The sequence below is a fragment of the Capricornis sumatraensis genome, chromosome 3 (assembly GCF_032405125.1).
Source record: "Capricornis sumatraensis isolate serow.1 chromosome 3, serow.2, whole genome shotgun sequence".
Taxonomy (NCBI): Eukaryota; Metazoa; Chordata; class Mammalia; order Artiodactyla; family Bovidae; genus Capricornis; species Capricornis sumatraensis.
Genome location: NC_091071.1, coordinates 31,229,961 through 31,249,663, shown reverse-complemented (window position 1 = coordinate 31,249,663; position 19,703 = coordinate 31,229,961). Strand labels below are relative to the sequence as shown.

The 19,703-nt window shown below is 45.4% G+C and overlaps 1 protein-coding gene across 1 annotated transcript in view; it reads left to right on the top strand.

The window, feature by feature from the left end:
• Positions 1-19,703, top strand: part of SNX29 (sorting nexin 29) — a 568,901-nt gene that overhangs the window by 180,644 nt on the left and 368,554 nt on the right. The window contains exon 13 of the mRNA XM_068968397.1: positions 12,727-12,809. Within this exon, the coding sequence (XP_068824498.1) occupies positions 12,727-12,809 (83 nt within the window). The remainder of the gene's footprint in view (positions 1-12,726; positions 12,810-19,703) is intronic.

The window sequence follows — 19,703 nt, the reverse complement described above, 5'->3', positions numbered from 1 at the left end:
AAGCTGGTTTTTGATTCTGCATTTGAGTCAGGATCTCCGGAAGGAAAGTTCAGGCCTCTGTTGAATCCCGCAGTCCTCACTGCCCTGAAGTTGCACGGGGCTGCTGCAGTGTACGGACCTCTGTGTGCTGGAGCAAGCCAGGCTCGGCTGTCCTCTTTGTGATGATGTCCTCGTGTGAAGCTCGTTTATGCCTCATGAGTCTTTTGGAGCCACGTCTCAAGCTGAGTTTCGATTTGGCATCTCCTTTCATCAGAGCCACATTCAAAGCTGCACCCCTGTCGACAGTAACATTTGCTTGATCATCTTTTTTCAAAGGAGATAAATCATAGAGACAGCAAGTAGAATGGTGGCTGCCAGGGGCTGTCGGGATTGAGTGGGAATGGAGGGTTATTGTTTAATGGGTGTGGAGTTTTTGTTTTTCAGATTAAAAATGTTCCAGAGATGGGTGGTGCTGATGGGGGCTCTGAAATGTGAAGGTACTTAACTCCACAGCACCGTATGCTTAAAGGTGGTTAAGATGGTAAAGTTTCTGGCACGTGTACTTTATCACAATTAAAAATAAAAACTGAAGAGAGAAAAGCGGGCAAACCAAGTCTGCTCTGTCAGATGCTTGCTCTGTTACTGTTGCTCTTTTCTGTCTTCCCCCCGCCCCACCCCTCCCCACTTGGCATGCCGGTGGCTGTGTGATGTCCTTTTCAGAGGCCCGTGTGATGGACCCTGGTCACCCTCCTCCTGTCTCACTCTTTTCTTTATTCACTAAATATTTTGGTTTTAATGTCCACAGTTAAGTTCAAGTTTTAAAGGTATTCAGTTGGCATGAGTTGTAAGCTATACATTGAAGAATGTACCCCCACCACTGCAGTCAGGAGACGACAGTTACATCTCCTCCAGAAGGTCTTGCCCACGGCCCCCTTGTGGTCTCTGCCCTCATGCCTAACTCTTGTCTGCCAATGACCTATCCTTCTCCCCTGTAGTTTCAACTTAGTGTCAAATACATGAAATCACTGTATGTATATATATCACTATATACACTATATAGCCTCTGGGGACTGGTTTCTTTTATTTAGATGTTTCTGAGATACATCCAAGTCATAACATCCCTGGATAACACATTCAGTTTTATTGACCAGCAGTATCACTTTGTATGGATGGACCAGGGTTTAACCATTTACTCATTGAAGGGCATTTGAATTGTTTGCCGTTTTTGGTGATTATGCCTGGTTGCGGCTGTAAACATTCATGGAGAGATTTTTGTGTGAAAAATGAAAGGTCATTTCCCCAGGAAAAATACTCAGAAGTGAGTTTCTGGGTCATAGGATAGCTTTCTAAAAAGCTGTTTTACTGCTTTCCAGAGTCACCAAACTTTTGTGTATTCCTGCTCGGTGGAATTAAGAGTTTTAGTTGCTTCAAGATCCCGCTGGCACTTGATGTTGTCATTTGATTTTTTAAAGCGATTTTAATAGATCCATAGTGCTGTTTCATGGATTTTGATGACTGACGTCTTTTCCTATACTTATTCACTGTCTGTTTACCTTCTTGGGTCTTTCGCCCTCCTCTCCTGCCTTTCTGTGGCTACTTTTGTTTGTTCTGAGAGTTCTTTCAGATAGGAGTCCTTTATCTGACTTGTAAAGACTTTCTTCCCATCTGTAGCTTGTCGTCTTCTGCTCTTAGCAATGACTTTCACAGAGCAAATCAAGTTTACCTTTTTTTTTTTTTTTAATTATGGCTCACGCTTTTGGTGTTAAATATAAGAACTCGGTGCCAACCCCCGTTTAGGCATGAAGACTTTCTCAACTTTTGTACTTTCATGTTTTGCATTTATGTATCTTTCAGTTTGACTTAATATTTGTATAAGGTGTGAAGTATTAGTTGAAGTTTATTTTTTGGTGTATGGATAGCCAGCTGTTCCCAAACTGCTGAAAAGGTCATCCTTGTTTCTGAATTGCCCTTGTACCTTGGTCAAAAATTATTTGCCGTATTCGTGCAAATTTATTTCTGGGCTCTGTTCTGTTGATCTGTGTCTTTCCTTTGCCTGTGTTATGTTCCTTGATTAAAGCTTTATAGAAAGTCTTAGAATACTATGAGTCCTTTGAATTTTGCTTCTATTTTACAGTGATTTTGGCTATAACTATAGAGTTTCTTTACCTTTCTGTGTGAATTTTAGAATGAGCTAATGTATATGTGTAAGAGATCCTACTGGGATTTTTGTTGTACTTGCATTCAATCTATAGATCAATTTGTGGATGGACATCTTACATCTTAACGGTTTTGAGTCTTACAGCCTATGAACCTGTTATTTACATCCATGCAGTTCTGTTTTGATTTCTTACACCAGTGTTTTATGGTTTTTAGCACACAGATCCTGGACATGTTTTTATTGGATTTATACCTGTGTATTTCATCCTTTATTTATTTTTTTAAAAAAACAACAACAACAAACTGATTTCACTAGGTAGGACCTCCAGTACTGTGCTGAATAGGAGAGAGAGGTGAGAGAGGCTTCCTGGCTTGTTCTCAGCTACGTGGGGAAACCATTCAGTCTTTCACCACTGAGTGTGGTGTCAGCCGTACACTTGCTCTTGTGTTTTGTAGGTCTGCTCTTAATCGTCATATGTTGTTTTTTTCTAGTCTGCTAGTGAAGTGTGTTGATGGCATATTAAAATTCATTTCTCCTGATTTCATCGTTCAGAAACAAGCTCTGCTGATACTGTGCTGTGTGTATACTCCTTCCTTCCGCTGTGTCTTAGTTATGGCACACAGATCTTTGTTGTGTCCTGTGGAATCTTTTGTTGTGGCTCATGGACTCTCTAGTTGTGGCATGCAGGCTTCAGTATTTGCAGCACTCGGGCTTAGCTACTTGATGACATGTGGGATCTTAGTTCTCTGACCAGGGATCGAACCCACTTCTCCTGGATTTCAAGGCAGATTCTTTTCCGCTGGACCACCAGGGGAGCCCCAATATCCTGGCGTGTATATTTCTAGTGCAAATGAAAAGTGAAAGTCGCTTAGTCGCGTCTGACTCTTTGTAACCTCATGGACTGTAGCCTGCCAGGCTCCCCTGTCCATGGAATTCTCTAGGCAAGAATACTGGAGTGGGTTGCTGTTTCCTTCTCCAGGGGATCTTCCCAACCCAGGGATCAGAACCACCTGATGCAAATCTATGCCAGTAAATATACCTGAGGGGTTAGAGTAAACATACTTTCTTCGTTCTCTGCTGCATTCACGTCATCCTATATCATAAATGTTTATCCATGTTAATAGACATGTATATTCATTAGGGTTTCCCTGGTGTCTTAGTGGTGAAGAATCTGCCTACCAGTACAGGAGACAGGGGTTTGATCCCTGGGTCGGGAAGATCCCCTGGAGAAGAAAATGGTAACCCACTCCAGTGTTCTTGCCTGGAAGAATTGTGTCCTCCTGGACAGAGGAGCCTGGAGGGGTACAGTCCCTGGGGTTGCAAAGAGTTGGACACGACTTAGCGACTAAACAACAAGCAACAACAATATTCATCACACAAACAGTGTCCTGTTACAGATGGATAAACAGTATCAATGTCTTCACTCTCCCACTGTCAGCAGTTAATTTGTAACCAATTTCTTTCTGATAACATTCATGACATCCGCATGTGTATGTTTTGAGACTTCGCTTATTTCCTGAGTATGGTTTCCTAGAAGTAGAGCTGTTGGCTCAAAAGATATACAGTTCTTGAGGCTGTTGATTCATATTTAAAAACAGCTCAGCTCGGACCCCCTATTTCCTTTTGTGAGCTGTCTGCTGATGGGCAGCAGAAGCTTGAGCTGTGTAACCCTAGGACAGTCCCTTAACCTCTGAGTAAAGTTGGCAGATCAGGAGAATGCTCTTCACGTTTGCACAGCAGGCCCACCAACCAGGAGATCCTGCAGACCCATGTTCATCCTTCATCATTTCCCAGTGGACTCACTTGAAGGCTTTACGCTTTCAACTTTGTCCTGTTCATTTAATTCCCTGAATTTTTATGATCCCAGCAAAAGACTTTGGAGTTAAAGGACATGGGTTTGAATCCCAGGTGTATTTATGTTTTTTGACTCTCTGGGCCTCAGCTTTCCCATCTGCAAAATGGGCACAGTACAACCAACCTCATGAGGCATTGTTGATGACCCAGCAAGAGCAAGTGTGTGGTTGAAAGGAGGAGGACATGGACTGACTTGGGGAGACTTGAGTGTGAATGGTGACCCTGCCTAGTATAGTGGTGTGAGTTGTTTTTTATTGACCGCTGAACCTCTCTGAACTTCAGTTCCTTTAGCTGTAGAAATGCAGTAATAAAAGTCGGGGACAGTCACCCCTCTCGCAGAGCTGTTGTGCAGACTGAACGAGAGCAGGCCGTGTCTGCAGCCCCTTGAATGGTCAGAGCCCCTCTCGGAGGGGAGCACTGTTGTGTTGCAGGTTCAGTTTAGTCGCTCAGTCGTGTCTGACTCTTTGTGACCCCATGGAGCACACCGGGCCTCCCTGTCCTTCACCAACTCCTGGAGCCTGCTCAAACTCATGTCCTTTGAGTCAGTGATGCCATCCAACCATCTCATCCTCTATCATCCCCTTCGCCTCCCAGTTTCAATCCCTCCCAGCATCAGGGTCTTTTCCAATGAGTCAACTCTTCACCTCAGGTGGCCAAAGTATTGGAGTTTCAGCTTCAGCATCAGTCCTTCCAATGAATACCCAGGACTGATTTCCTTTAGCATGGACTTGTTGGATCTCCTTGCAGTCCAAGGGACTCTCAAGAGTCTTCTCCAACACCACAGTTCAAAAGCATCAATTCTTCAATGCTCAGCTTTCTTTATAGTCCAACTCTCATATCCATACATGACAACTGGAAAAACCATAGCTTTAACTAGATGGACCTTTGTTGGCAAAGTAATGTCTCTGCTTTTTAATATGCTGTCTAGGTTGGTTGTAACTTTTCTTTCAAGGAATAAGTGTCTTAATTTCATGGCTGCAATCACCATCTGAAGTGATTTTGGAGCCCCCCAAAATGAAATCTCTTCACTGTTTCCATTGTTTCCCCATCTATTCGCCATGAAGTGATGGGACTGGATGCCATAATCTTTGTTTTCTAAATGTTGAGTTTAAGCCAACTTTTTCACTCTCCTCTTTCACTTTCATCAGGAGCTCTTTAGTTCTTCTTCACTTTCTACCATAAGGATGGTGTCATCTGCGTATCTGAGTTATTGATATTTCTCCCAGTAATCTTGATTCCAGCTTGTGCTTCATCCAGCCTGGCATTTCACATGATGTACTCTGTGTATAAGTTAAATAAGCAGGGTGACAATATATAGACTTTACATACTCCTTTTCCAATTTGGAACCAGTCCATTGTTCCATGTCCAGTTCTAACTGTTGCTTCTTGACATGCATACAGATTTCTCAGGAGGCAGGTAAGGTAGTCTGGTAGTCCCATCTCTTTCAGAATTTTCCACAGTTTGTTGTGACCCACACGGTCAAAGGCTTTGGCACAGTCAGTAAAGAAGTAGACATTTTTCTGAAACTCTCTTGCTTTTTTTCTGATACAACAAATGTTGGTGATTTGATCTCTGGTTCCTCTGCCTTTTCTAATTCCAGCTTGAACATCTTGAAGTTCACGGTTCACGTAATGTTGAAGTCTGGCTTGGAGAATTTTGAGCATTACTTTGCTGGCATGTGAGATGAGCGCAGTTGTGTGGTAGTTTGAACATTCTTTGGCATTGCCTTTCTTTGGGTTTGGAATGAATACTGACCTTTTCCAATCCTGTGACCGGTGCTGAGTTTTCCAAATTTGCTGACATATTGAGTACAGCACTGAAACAGCTCAACTGGAATGCCATCGCCTCCACTAGCTTTGTTTGTAGTGATGCTTCCTAAGGTCCACTTGACTTCGCCTTCCAGGATGTCTGGTTCTAGGTGAGTGATCACTCCATCGTGGTTATCTGAGTCATTGAGATCTTTTTTGTACAGTTCTTTTGAGTATTCTTGCCACCTCCTCTTAATATCTTCTGCTTCTGTTAGGTCCATACCATTTCTGTCCTTTATTGTGCCCATCTTTGCATGAAATGTTCCCTTGGTATCTCTAATTTTCTTGACGAGATCACTAGTCTTTCCCATTCTGTTGTTTTCCTCTATTTCTTTGCATTGTTCACTTAAGAAGCTTTCTTATCTCTCCTTGATTCATTTGGGTATATCTTTCCCTTTTGCTTCTCTTCTTTTCACAACTATTTGTAAGGCTTCCTCAGACAACCATATAGCCCTCTTGCATTTCTTTTTCTTTGGGATGGTCTTGATCTCTGCCTCTTGTACAGGGTCACAGACATCTGTCTTTAGTTCTTCAGGGACTCTGTCTATCAGATCTAATCCCTTGGTCTATTTGTCACTTCCATTGTATAATCGTAAGGGATTCGATGTAGGTCATACGAGAACGGTCTAGTGGTTTTCCCTCCTTTCTTCAATTTAAGTCTGAATTTGGCAATAAGGAGTTCATGATCTGAGCCACAGACAGCTCCCGGTCTTACTTTTGCTGACTGTATAGAGCTTCTCCATCTTCGGCTGCAAAGCGTATGAACAATCTAATTTCGGTATTGACCATCTAGTTATGTCCATGTGTGGAGTCTTCTCTTGTGTTGTTGAAAGAGGGTGTTTGCTATGACCAGTGCGTTCTCTTGACAAAACTGTTAGCCTTTGCCCTGCTTCATTCTGTACAGGTAGAAAATGCAGGTTGGAAACCTGTGTTGCAGGTAGAAAGGCATATTTCCTATTTTTCATGGAGGGAGCTTCTGAATGAAGTTTTCCCCGTAGGAGGTCTTGGCATTGAGCTGCCTCTTACGCCTTAACTGGCACGGAGGAATTTCAAGGAGGTAGAAGCATCACAAATGCCTGCCCGTCTCTGCCATGCCCACGTGGGCAGTGCTTTTCTATCAGAGACGTGGTTCTCTTGCCCTAGGATTTCTTTCCCATTCCTAGAGGGCTGTGCCCAGTATGAAAGTGCAGCATTTCACAAACTATTCTGTTTGAGGAGTTAATAGACGGTCAGTGTACATAAATGTATTGAGGGCTCTGAGAAGCGCTGGGGAGGAGGGGAGGGAGACGGAACTTTTCTAATGTTTCTTTCTTTTTTTTTTTTTTCACAAAATGTTTTTTTTCCTTGTCAACTATTTTTAAATTTATTTTTATTTATTATTATTATTTTTTACTTTACAGTATTGTATTGGTTTTGCCATACATCAACATGAATCTGCCACGGGTGTACACGTGTTCCCCATCCTGAACCCCCCTCCCACCTCCCTCCCTGCACCATTCCTCTGGGTCATCCCAGTGCACCAGCCCCAAGCATCCTGTATCCTGCATTGAACCTGGACTAGTGATTGGTTTCTTATATGATATTATACATGTTTCAATGCCTTTCTCCCAAATCATCCCACCCTCGCCCTCTCCCACAGAGTCCAAAAGACTGTTCTATACATCTGTGTCTCTTTTGCTGACTCGCATACAGGGTTATCGTTCCCATCTTTCTAAATTCCATATATATGCATTAGTATACTGTATTGGTGTTTTTCTTTCTGGCTTACTTTACTCTGTATAATAGTCTTATGCAATAATATATATAATATATATATATATATATAATGTTTCTAAACATCTCTAACTCTGTTCTCCCTTTCGTCTGTCTTGGAGTCTGTTGTCATCCTTGGAAATACAATTTGGAAAGGACTCTGTAAGCAAAGGTCTCCTTATATGCTCATTTTCTCTAAAGCAAAGGTTCTCTTCCTCAGATCTGTCACTGCCCTCATGGTCTTTGCCACGTGGTGTACTGCCCGTTGCTCATTCCATAATGTTTATCGTGCAGTCCATTCACTTTTAAAAACTTTTACATGCCTTTCCAAAGGATTCTTTATATCAGGGGTTCCCAACCTCTGGGACCTAATGCCTGATGATCTGAGGTGGAGCTGATGTAAATAATAGTATAAATAAAGTGCACAAATAAATGTAATGCACTAGAACCATCCCGAAACCATTCCTCACCCTCTGGTCCATGGAAAAACTCTTTTCACAAAACTGGTCCCTGGTGCCAAAAAGCATGGGGACTGCTGCTGCTCTATATCATTTATGTGCCATACATGGAAAACTGGTGTGTTTGAAACACACCGGAAAAACTGCCTAGGTGTTAAAATACGAACAGTTCGGTGAAGCCCGCAGACGATCTCCAGGATGTACCGCTTTGGGAGATCCTGTTCTGGTTCATCCTCTGTGTTTTTTTTTTTTCCTTTCTCTGAACTGTGAGGAAGTTGTATCCACCCCCACCCCCCCCTTCAGAGTGGAAAGAACTGGGTGGTTACTAAAGAGGCGGCAGGGAGGGGGTTGTCTTCGGGTTTCTCTTCCCTTTCACAGGATGTGCTTAATCATTGACCCATCCTGTCATCTCATGAGGTGGCAAAGGAAACGGCATTCTTATTTGATCATCAGGATCCATACGTTCTATATGCTTCCTTTATCTACAGATTCAAGTTCTGTTGTGTGTTAGTCGCCCAGTCATGTCTGACTCTTTGCGACCCCACGGACTGTAGCCTACCAGGCTCTTCTGTTCATGGGATTCTCTGGGCAAGAACACTGGAGTGCGTTGCCATTTCCTCCTCCAGGGGATCTTCCCAACCCAAGGATTGAACCTAGTTCTCCTGCGTTGCAGGCAGATTCTTAACTTGTGGGAGCCACCCGGGAAGTCCAGAGTTCTATTGGCTGGTTGCAAATTAGTCATTCAGAGCCTAGGAATTATTTTCTCAGGCCATTGACTTGTTAGGTGTTTGTTTGTTTATTTGTTTGGCTGCCTCAGGTCTTAGCTGTGGTGCACACATTCTCTAGTTGTGGCGAGGGGCTCAGTAGTCGTGGCACTAGGGCAGCTCCTGCCCCCAGACCCTCTTGTCTTATTTGTGTTACTCAAGTCTCGTCTGTCTGCCTGCTGCGGTCATTTGAGCCTGTCTCTCATCCTCAGATTGTTACGAACATCAGTTAAAATACTGGGCTGGATAGAACCACATGCACGACGTGACCATGTCAGCGTCCTGGATTTGCCATCAGAGCGCAGTTACAGGAGGTGTAACCCCCGGGGGAGGCTGGGCTGAGGGTACACAGGACCACTCAGTAATATCTTTGCAACTTTCTGGGTCTATAAGTACTTCAAAATAAAAATTGAAACAAAGGCCTCATCTTTCCCGGGGTCAGTAGCCAGTTGCCTCCCTGGGGCAGTCGGTGTGTCCTCCCGATGTTCGTGTTTGTGTTGGGAGCAGCTCTGCTGACCCAACAGTGTTCCTTTCCCACGGAAGGCCAACAAGGTCACTGAGGCAAAGTTGGCTAGGATGAATTTATGGTTCCTAAAGCTGCCCATCCGTAATGTATTCTCCACGACATCTCATCATTTTGATGAAAGTTGGATTTGTATTAAAGTTTTTGATCTTCACCTGTTAGGTCGATCTCTGTTGTGGCATGCAGGATCTTTAGTTGGGGCATGCTATCTCTTAGTTGCGGCAGGTGGGATCTAGTTCCCTGTCCAGGGGTCGAACCCAGGCCTGTTGCATTCGGAGTGTGGAGTCTGAGCTGCTGGACCACCATAGAAGCCTTGATATTTAGATAGTGTTAAGATGTTGTTAAAAGATGCCTCCAAACCAGAAGAAAAGCAGCCTCTTGAACATTTCAGTGCTGGCTGCAGAATTGACAGTGAACTAGGCAGCTAAGGGTGGGCTTGGATGGTGTGCTTGGGCAAACTGAGGCTTGACAGCCCGACACAACTCACCAGTTGGTGGGCCTGAGTAAACCTACCTCTTCTTGCCTCTTGTGCAACATTCTGAACGTATCACTGTTAAATTAGGCCATTTGTTGTTCAACCTAAGTCTTGTCCGACTCCTTGCAACCCCATGGACTGCAGTTCACCAGGCTTCCCTGTTCTTCATTATCTCCTGGTGTTTTCTCAGATTCATGTTCACTGAGTAGATGATGCCATCTAACCATCTCATCCTCTGTTGCCCCTTTCTCCTCCTGCCCTCAATCTTGTCCAGCATCAGGGTCTTTTTTAACGAGTCGGCTCTTCACATCAGGTGGCCAAAATATTGGAGCTTCAGCATCAGTCCTTCCAATGATATGCAGGACTGATTTCCCTTAGGATTGACTGATTTGATATCCTTGCAGTCCAAGGGACCCTTGAGCGTCTTCTCCAGCACTGCAGACCATACAGAGATGCATATCAATTTCTTTTTGTCCCTTATTTGAGGCTGTGTGCTTGGAATTCACACGAGGGGATTAGGAGTAAGCTGGGATGAGTGACAAGAGCTGGCGAGGGGATCCAGGAAAAGCAGCTGTGTCAGCATGTCCGCTGGGGACTGTTTTCCTGCCCGCAGATCTCGAGATTCCTTAGTTATTTATTAGCTTCAGACACTGGCTCTTTGTATCACAGAGAAAGTGCAGCTGCCAATAGAAACATTTGTGACAGGCTGTCTAGGAGGAGGATGATAATTAAGGAACTCCTTCATGTCTGACTTTCTTTCCAAGTTTCTGAGATGAATGCACAGTTTTAGGCGACACCTCAGTATATGATCGTGTCTGCAGTTGGTACTTGTGTTCTTTCTGCCAAAACACAGTGCAGAAAAGCACAATGCAGAGTGCTGTCTCTGTGGGCTGAGGTATAGGAAGATGCATCAGAAACAGTCAGTGATTTACAGTCCGTAGTTTTTCCACTGAGCATATATGTGGCATATTATTACCAAGGAATGGCATCTCCATCCATAAAATAGATGGAATCAGAAGCTTACCTTGGTGAATTGTTAAATGAGACAAACCAGTTGCAGAAAAATTTATAGTAGGACCCGGCTGCATAAAGTAAACTCTGAGTGTATCAGGTTTGTAGGGACCCTGTGAGCATGGAGGAGACATGAAATGTGTGTACCAGAGGTTTAATGGTGGTTGCCATGGCGAAGGATGTGTGGAACAGTAAACAGAGGAAAAAAGTCTTCAAACAGAAAAATTTTGAGGCGTGTGAAAGATGTTTCACCTGTGAATAATTATATTCAGCGATGTACGTATGTGTGCATGCTCAGGCGAGAGTTCATAGGATGGAAGTAAAAATGTTGCTGTTCTTCCGTTGCTCAGTTGTGTCCGACTCTTCATGACCCCAGAGGCTGCAGCACATCCCTCTGCTTTACCATCTCCCGGACCTTGCTCAACCTCGTGTCCATTGAGTTGGTGATGCTGTCAGACCATCTTGTCCTCTGTCGCCTGTCTGTCCTCCTGCCTTCTGTCTCCCCAGCATCAGGGTCTTTTCCGAGTCGATTTTTTTGCGTCAGGTGGTCAAAGTATTGGAGCTTCAGCTTTAGCATCAGTCCTTCCAATGAATATTCAGGGTAGATTTCCTTTAGGATTGACTGCTTTGATCTCCTTGCTGGTAAGAGACTCTCAAGAGTCTTAAGAAGTTAGTGAGATTTATTTCAAGGATTTTTAGTGGAATTTTTACATTCCTTCTTAAATGTGTTCTGATTGAGTATTTTGCAATGAGTGTTTTATTTTTTATAATCATAAGAGACACCCAATCATAACGCTGTTTTCATCGTAAGGCAATATTCCAGCATGTGTAAGAACAGTCAGGCTTAAAACCTTGTTGGATAGGGAATGAGTAGAAGCAGAAAGTGTGGAAGAGGCATTTGTCTCTGGGGCCAAGGTAAGAAACCAGTTTCAAATCCCAAGAGAGACAGAGAAGCGCTCACTGGGGCCTTGGAGATGTAGACCTGGGTTTGTATCCAGACTGTGTGTCTTACATATGACCTTGGCGTTGGCCATGTGACCTTCTCCATGCCCCAGCTCCTCTCCTGCAGAACGACATATTGTTAGGTATTTAAGAAACATGCTTCCATTGAATGAAGAGCGGATGAATGTATATATGCGTGCCTGATTCACTGAGGTCATATTTGTAAAGTCTAAACTATGGGGTAAGTTCTCAACAGATGGTCTTTTTCTCTCCTGACCTTCAAGTCCTAGTCCTCAGCCAGGGTACCTGGGGAGTGAATTTAGTAGAGTGGGATCTTGTCACTGCCCGAGTTTCAAGCTCCATCCTACAGTCTCATATGGGGAGAGGGGTGGGGCAGGTGCACTCAGATAACTGCTTTTCGTCATTGTACCACACTTTGCTCATCTGTAAAATGGGGGTTGTTGTGCTAATATGTACCTTGGAAGGTTTGAATGAGATAATAAAGACTTTATGTGATGCCTGGCAAATAATGTTTAATACATGTTCAGTTCAGTTGCTCAGTTGTGTCCGAATACATGTAGTAGTTACCAAAAACACTGAGTGTTCCCCAAGTAAACAATACCTATGTGTTTCTGTAAAAGGACATACTGTAAATTTGTCCATTTTTACAGTTTCTGTAAATACTACAGAGTGCCTGACACAGTCGGCACCTAACCGGTTGTTAGATTCAAGTAACCTGAGGACAGCACATGCCAGCATCCTGAATTTGTGGATGCTGAAACCAATTAGCACTTATTTCCACCATGAATGAGTGGTTCTTGAAGGTGTTACACAAACGTGCCTTTGCTAACCTTGTCATTTCCAGCAATGATCCCTAAAACAGAATATATTAATATTTACCAGATGCACACTGTGTATTTTCCTTACACAGATTCTCTTCCTTCCTTGGGTCTAAGTTGCCAATTTTAAAATACATTTTTCTGACATTCTTGTACCCACAGAGAAAATGAAGTACTCAAAGTGCAACTGAAGAAATACGTAGGCGCTGTCCAGATGCTGAAAAGAGAAGGTCAAACAGCCGAAGGTGAGGGGCAGAGGGAACCCGAGTGGGGCGGGGGCTGCACCTTTTCGTCTTGATCACCCCTGTGCCTGGCCTGGCAGACACTCAGCATGGGATGAATACACCTGGAGATGAGTTAGAAAAACGGAGCTGCTTAGGATCCCAGAAAATTAATTAGATGAAAGACCCTCCTCTTCATTCTTGCAAAACTATAAGACTTACTTGCTAGACTGTTAGCAATCATTGTATCAGTTTGTGCAGTTAGGGAGTTTTATGATTAAAGTCTTAAGATATTTTCAAGGTGGTGAACTTATAGCATGATTAAGTCATGTCAGGCCATGGGTGAAAGCAACAGAATGCCGAAGTGGCAGAGAATCAGTGGGGTTAGGCTGATCAGGCTCCAACCCCAGCTCCAATTCTGTTTCTTAATCTCTCTGTACCTCAGTTTTCTCATCTATAAAATGGGGGCAGCTGGCAGCCCCTGTCTCATGAGGCAGTCCACGTAGACGTCTTATCATAATGCCTACCAGAGAGGGAGTACTGAGTAGTTGTTCAGTCACTAAGTCTTGTCCAACTCATTGCGACCCCATGGATGGCAGCACACCAGGCTTCCCTGTCCTTCACCATCTCCTGGAGTTTGCTCAGACTCATGTCCTTTGAGTCAGTGATGCCATCCAACCATCTCATTCTCTGTTTTCCCCTTCTCTTCCTGCCATCAATCTTTCCCAGCATTAAAATCTTTTCCAGTGAGTCAGTTCTTCACATTAAGTGGCCAAAGTGTTGGAGCTTCAGCATCAGCCCTTCCAATGAACATTCAGGGCTGATTTCCTTTAGGATTGACTGGTTTGATCTCCTTGCAGTCCAAGGGCCTCTCAAGTCTGCTCCAGCACCACAGTTTGAAAGCATCAATTCTTTGGCGCTCAGCTTTCTGTATAGTCCAACTCTCACATCTGTACATGACTCCTGGAGTAGAGTTTAGCTGCAAATAATAATAGTATTCTTGGTCAGAAATACGAGTAGATAGAAAAGTGATCACCTGGCCAAGATCCCGCTGGATAAGGTGGCGCTGTATGCTCCCTCCCTGTGCAGTCTGGCCACACTTTAGCTGCCGTGACTCTGCTGAAGCCTTTCTGAGGTCAGCCTGAAGACAGGGTGTTTAACTTTAGCTGAAGTGTCTTGCGACCTTCAGCCAACTGACCAGAGCAAGATTTTCTTATACGAAGACAAGCCCTCGGAGTGTGGACATTCTAACAGAGGGCAGTATGCTCTATGCTCACAGGTCTTGGGAGTCAGCCAGTGCTGAATTCGAGTTCAGGCGCATCCTCCATAACTTGACCTTTTGGAGTGACTTAGCCATCTGAAAGAGGAAACGCCACACCAGTGTTAGAGGAGATCACACCAGTGGCGTGAGGGTTGTCGTGGGGATTTACCAAAACAGTGGATGCAAAGCCTTCATTCATGTGGCAGCCAGTGTACAGTTGGTATCCGGTACAGGTAGTTATGCTCCTGTGTCACAGAGACAGGATTATACTCTCAGTGTGATTTGCATAAAAAGACAGGATTATACTCTGTGTGATTTGCATAGTAATATCATGAAAGATTGGAATTTTTTTGAGTGTTTGTATTTATTATGGTCTCCATTTGATGAGGTTCAACACGTTGATTTTCTTTTTGCTTTTCTTTGATAGCATGCCTTGCTTTCTTCATCACTAGTTTGTAACTGCTGCCAGTCTGGGGGTTATCACTGCAGCATTAATCTTGTCTTTCTCAGGGGGACCATCACCCTTTCCATACGGGTACTGCTTGTGCGGCCCGGACTCCATCTCATTACACTGGGTTGTGTCTGCGTTGGCCTTGTGACTCCTCACTTCTCATCTTTGTTTCCCCAGCACCTGGCTTTTGCAGCCATTCATTTCATTCACTGCATGTTTGGAATGAGTCGTTTAGCCCTTTATCCTTTCCAAGCAAGTTCAAGTCTATTCACATTTGACTCAGTAATCCTGGGATGAGCAGGTGTTTCCCCTGTGTTTTAAAATATTCATTATTAGAGGTTCAGGAGAGCTTAAAAGTCTTGTCTGTGGCTTTGGGGTGGAAATGAACTCCGGTCATTTCCTTCTAAATCCCTGATTCTTTGCCTTATGAACTTCTGAACTCGTGTTCAGAGGCCTTTCCTGGGGAGCCAAGTGCCTGTGCCTCGTCTCGGGATCATGGGCTGGGGGGGCTCTCGATTTGCATGTTTAGATGTCTGACTGTCATGCAGGTGACCTGTGGACTGTGCCACCACCGTTCCTGAAATCTGTACTCCGCCCTCACAGAAATTTAATTTGATCCTGTAAGAAAATTAAATCTGGGGTGGGGAGTACCACTGGGCTTGAATTTGGTTTAAAATCTGCAATACTATATAGTACATTTCTGAGTAGGAGCATTTTTGGAATGAGTCGTCCCCCCCCGAGCCCCCAAAACAGAAGCTACAACATACAGAAGGGTTTCTCACTGCAGCCAAAGTCAATTTTCCAAAGACCTAGCTTGAATGTGCTAAGCCAGAGCTGGGTATGTGATAACCCTTAAGTGGAACAGAGCAGAGAGGATGAAGCATACTTTGTCGCTCATTCATGGTCCTTTTCTTGTTTGTTGTTCAGTTGCTAGGTTCAGTTCAGTCGCTTAGTTGTGTCTGACTCTTTGTGACCCCGTGGACTGCAGCACGCCAGGCCTCCATGTCCATCACCAACTTCTGGAGTTTACCCAAACTCATGTCCATTGAATTGGTGATGCCATCCCACCATGTCATCCTCTGTTGTCCCCTTCTCCTCCTGCCTTCAATCTTTCCCAGCATCAGGGTCTTTTCCAATGAGTCAGTTCTTCACATCAGGTGGCCAAAGGATTGGAGTTTCAGCTTCATCATCAGCCCTTCCAATGAATATTCAGGACTGATTCCCTTTAGGATGGACTGCTTTGTTTTCCCTGCAGTCCAAGAGAGACTCTCAAGAGTCTTCTCCAACACCACAATTAGGAAGCATCAGTTCTTCAGCACTCAACCTTCTTTATGGCCCAACTCTAACATCAGTACATGACTACTGGAAAAACATAGCTTTGACTATCCAGAACTTTGTCGGCAAAGTCCCTTTTGCAGTCCCGTACCACTCTGTTTTCACCAGGTCACAGAAGACCATCTCCCATATCTGGGAGTCATCTGGGTGGAAGGTCTTTAGGAAAGTCCTTCAGTGCAGGCATGAACTGAGTGATGCCCTTCTCTTCCTTGTTTAAGTCCTGCATTTTATTCTTTCTTCCACTTACGTAAAATTGTGAGCACCAGCTAACATGCCAGACACCAGCAAGCAGCCTGATTAGAAGATGTGCTTTCAGAAATTGTGTTCTGGCCTTTCCAGTGCCTTTACCTAATTTTCAAGTGATGTCATCTACTACTCAGAGAAATTGGAGCTCACTCCTCAACCCCAGCCAGCTGCTGACTCAGTTTGTTGAAAACTGTGGAGTATGTGCCTTGGCCAGATTGGGGTGCCTTGGGGTGCCCTTGTCAGGCTGTGGTATCTTGGGGGTGTCCTGGACAGGCTGGGGTGGGGGACTTGGTGTTTCCGGGGAGCTGGGGACAAGGGGAAGGGGGAGGTTGGCCAGGGAGAGTCTTTTCTGATCCAGGATTTGCGTGGCTCCTGATGTTAGGTGGACATAGAGGTGTGGACCAGCTTCTCAAAGTCTAGGTGAGAGTTCAGAGTCCTTTTTCCATGAGAGAATCCTTTTAGGTTGAGGCTATAACGCTTTTTCTTTTCTCTTTTTTAAAAAATCATTTGGACAACAAATTGTGAAACTGAGCTCATCAGTAGGGAAAAGGGTGAGAAATCACTGAAGCCCCAAATGCCTTCAGGATTGAATAGATGGCTGAGGGCTATGTTGGGATCATTATATTCATTGTTGTTGTGGGAAGTGCCTTCAAGATGAAGAAAAATAAATCAACTTAAAATGGACCTTCAGAATAGATTGCTGACAATCTTTAAGATGTCAGTCGGTAACTTTATTTCAATTCTGAGGTTATCATGGCTCTCCTTCCTCCTCATGTTCTTGATGAAACATCGACATAGGCATCTGACAGAAGTGTTCCAAATGATGTCTTTATTACTGACGGTTGGAAACTCCAGTTTGACTGAAGCCAGAATCACACTCCCCAGTGCATTGTCTCCCAAGTATAGCGCCTGGGACCCCCTTGTGAGGCGTTGTTGGGTCTGCTGAATGATGCCCACCCAGTGGGGACCAAGGAGGAGGACGATCCAGGGGGGCCGCATTCTCTGTTTAACCCAGCATCTCCATTTGGCTGAGGCTCTCACAGTCATGTAGGAGGTGGGGAGTGAGGCCGCGTGTGTGTTAATGGGGGATGTCTTCTCATGGACGTATGGCCCAAGGTGGGGGCCCTTTGGTTAAGACCTGTGATGACTGCAGATCTTTCTGGGTGCCTCCTGAGGGAGACGCCAGCAGTGGGGCTGGGTTAGCAGTGGCGTTCCCTGAGTAGGCCTCTCCTCCATCACGCCTGACCATCTGGGGAAAGGCTCTGTCAACAGAAGAAGGCTTGTTTCACCTGTAGCTGTGACATTTATCTCCAAAGGCGTCACCGCATCCTAGTCCCTGTACATGTCCGGACCGAAATAGTGGTCATGGCCAAAGCGTTTGGAAATCACTGTGCATTCCACATTCTTCTTGCTCATCGTAAATGACATTAGTGGACGAGGGACCCCTGTGCCAAAGACACTGAGGACTTCCCCAGGGCCACTGACTTAGAGGCCAGGTAAGTTTCTATGCCTCAGTTTCTTCCTCTGTAAAATGGGAACTGTAACAATACCTTCCTCATAGGGTTTTGGGGGAAGAAGGGATAAATTAGTATATGGAAAGCACTTAGAATAATGTCTGGTATGTAGCAGCCACTCAGTAAATATGACAGTTATTGTTACTACTATTTTTACTGTCTCACTTTCTCTCTCATGGCCCCTTTGAACACTTGTAAAATTAGGATTTATTAAAATAGTATATATACTTAAGAGGTTGTTGTGAGGATTAGCTGTTAAGAGGTGTGATTCAGATGACATGCTGGGATCTAGAAAACGCTGGGGTGGGTGGAAAGTCGGGCCTCCAGAGATGTCTGTGTCCTGATCCCTGGAATCTGTGCCCACACTGCCTTCCATGGTGAAAGAGACTAGTTGTTGCTGTTCAGTTGCTTAGTCATGTCTGACTCTTGTGACCCCATGGACTGCAGCCCGTCAGGCTCCTCTGTCTGTGAGATTCTCCAGGCAAGAATACTGAAGTGGGTTGCCATTTCCTCCTCCAGGGAATCTTCCCAACCCAGGGATCAAACCCACATCTCTTGCATTAGCAGGAGGATGCTTTACCACTGAGCTACTAGGGAAGCCAGAAATAGACTTTCCAGATGTGATTAATATAAGGGTTTTGACAGGCAAAAGGAGAAGAAGGCAGCAGAGGATGAGATGGTTAGACAGCATCACTGACTCAATGGATGTGAATATGAGCAAACTCCAGGAGACAGTGAAGGACCGGGGAGCCTGGCGTGCTGCAGTCCATGGGGTTGTAAAGAGTCAGATACGACTTAGTGACTGAACAACCACAGGGTTGCGTCTGCATTTGGGGAGTCTGGGTTCTCTGAGTGCCCCGTGGTGGGGGTGGGGCTGGTCTCATGGAGGTCTTCGCTGCAGACCAGCCCCTTGGTGGGTGTCGGGCTTCTCCTGGGCTTTCCCAAGGAGCATTTGCCCGTGAGTTGGAGCTGGTTCTCAGTACCAAGGAAGAGGTTCCTACAGGGGCAGCTGAAGGTGGGATTCCAGACGCACCCGTGTCCTGTGTGACGCGGCTCGGGCCGCCACCCCCGGCTGGCGTGGTGGCCGTCTCTGGCTGTGTGGTGTTAGGTCGCCTGTGCTCCAGCTTCTCTGGGCCTGGCGTCCTCACTCAGAGTCAGCCCCGTGATGTCGATGAGGCCCTACCCTCCCTCCTGCCCTTGACCTCAGCCGACTGGCTCCAGCTGGGCCTCAGGGCTCTGCTAGGCTGTCAGGAGGAGTTCTTTCCCGTCAGGCCTGGAAGGCTGGAGCCACTATAGTTACCTGGTCTCCGAGTGGAGCCTGAGTGTGAGGCCGTCACACAGGGCGAGGAGCTGAGCCGAGAGGCAGAGAGGCACTGGGGGTCGATCGTGTCCTTTGAATCCCCGAATCCAGCCGTCCTGATGCGACGACGGTTCAGCCCTAAACGTACTGTTAACAAGAACAATAATTCACTAGCTTCCCCTGCCACTGTCTTCAAGCTTGGGTTGGGTTTCCATAGCTTGGATGCACGTGCGCTCAATTGTGTCTGATGCTTTGAGAACCCATGGGCTGCAGCTCACATGAGATCCCTCTGTCCATGAACTTCTTCAGGCACGAATACCGGAGCGGGTTCCATTTCCTCCTCCAGGGGATCTTCCTGGCCCGGGGAGAGAACCCTCGACTCCTGCATCTCCTGCACTGGTAATCGAATTCTTTACCACTGAGCCCCTGGGAAGCACAGTCATGGCAAACTGTTTGCTCTTTGCTGGATGCAGGGTCTGTTCTGTCTTCAGGGGGAGCTGTCGTTTCTCTGAAGCCTGTCTTTCCTAACCTGCAGTGTCTGTATGTTGTGAGGTCCTTCCTTCTGGCCCCCTCCTCTCATGAGGTCCCCTCCACCAGAATCATCTGTCCTGGCCTCCACAGTCCTATTCTGTGGTGATGGATTTTAAGGCTGCAAGCTCTTGTTGGCATCGCCGTTTAATTCATCAGCCACAGGCTCAGGGGCAGAGGGAGAAGCAATGGCCTGTTGCTGGTGGAAATCAGAGTAATCAGCAGTGAGCAGGCGATCGGGGGAGGAACTTGATGGATGAGGGAGGCTTGGGAGCAGTTTTAA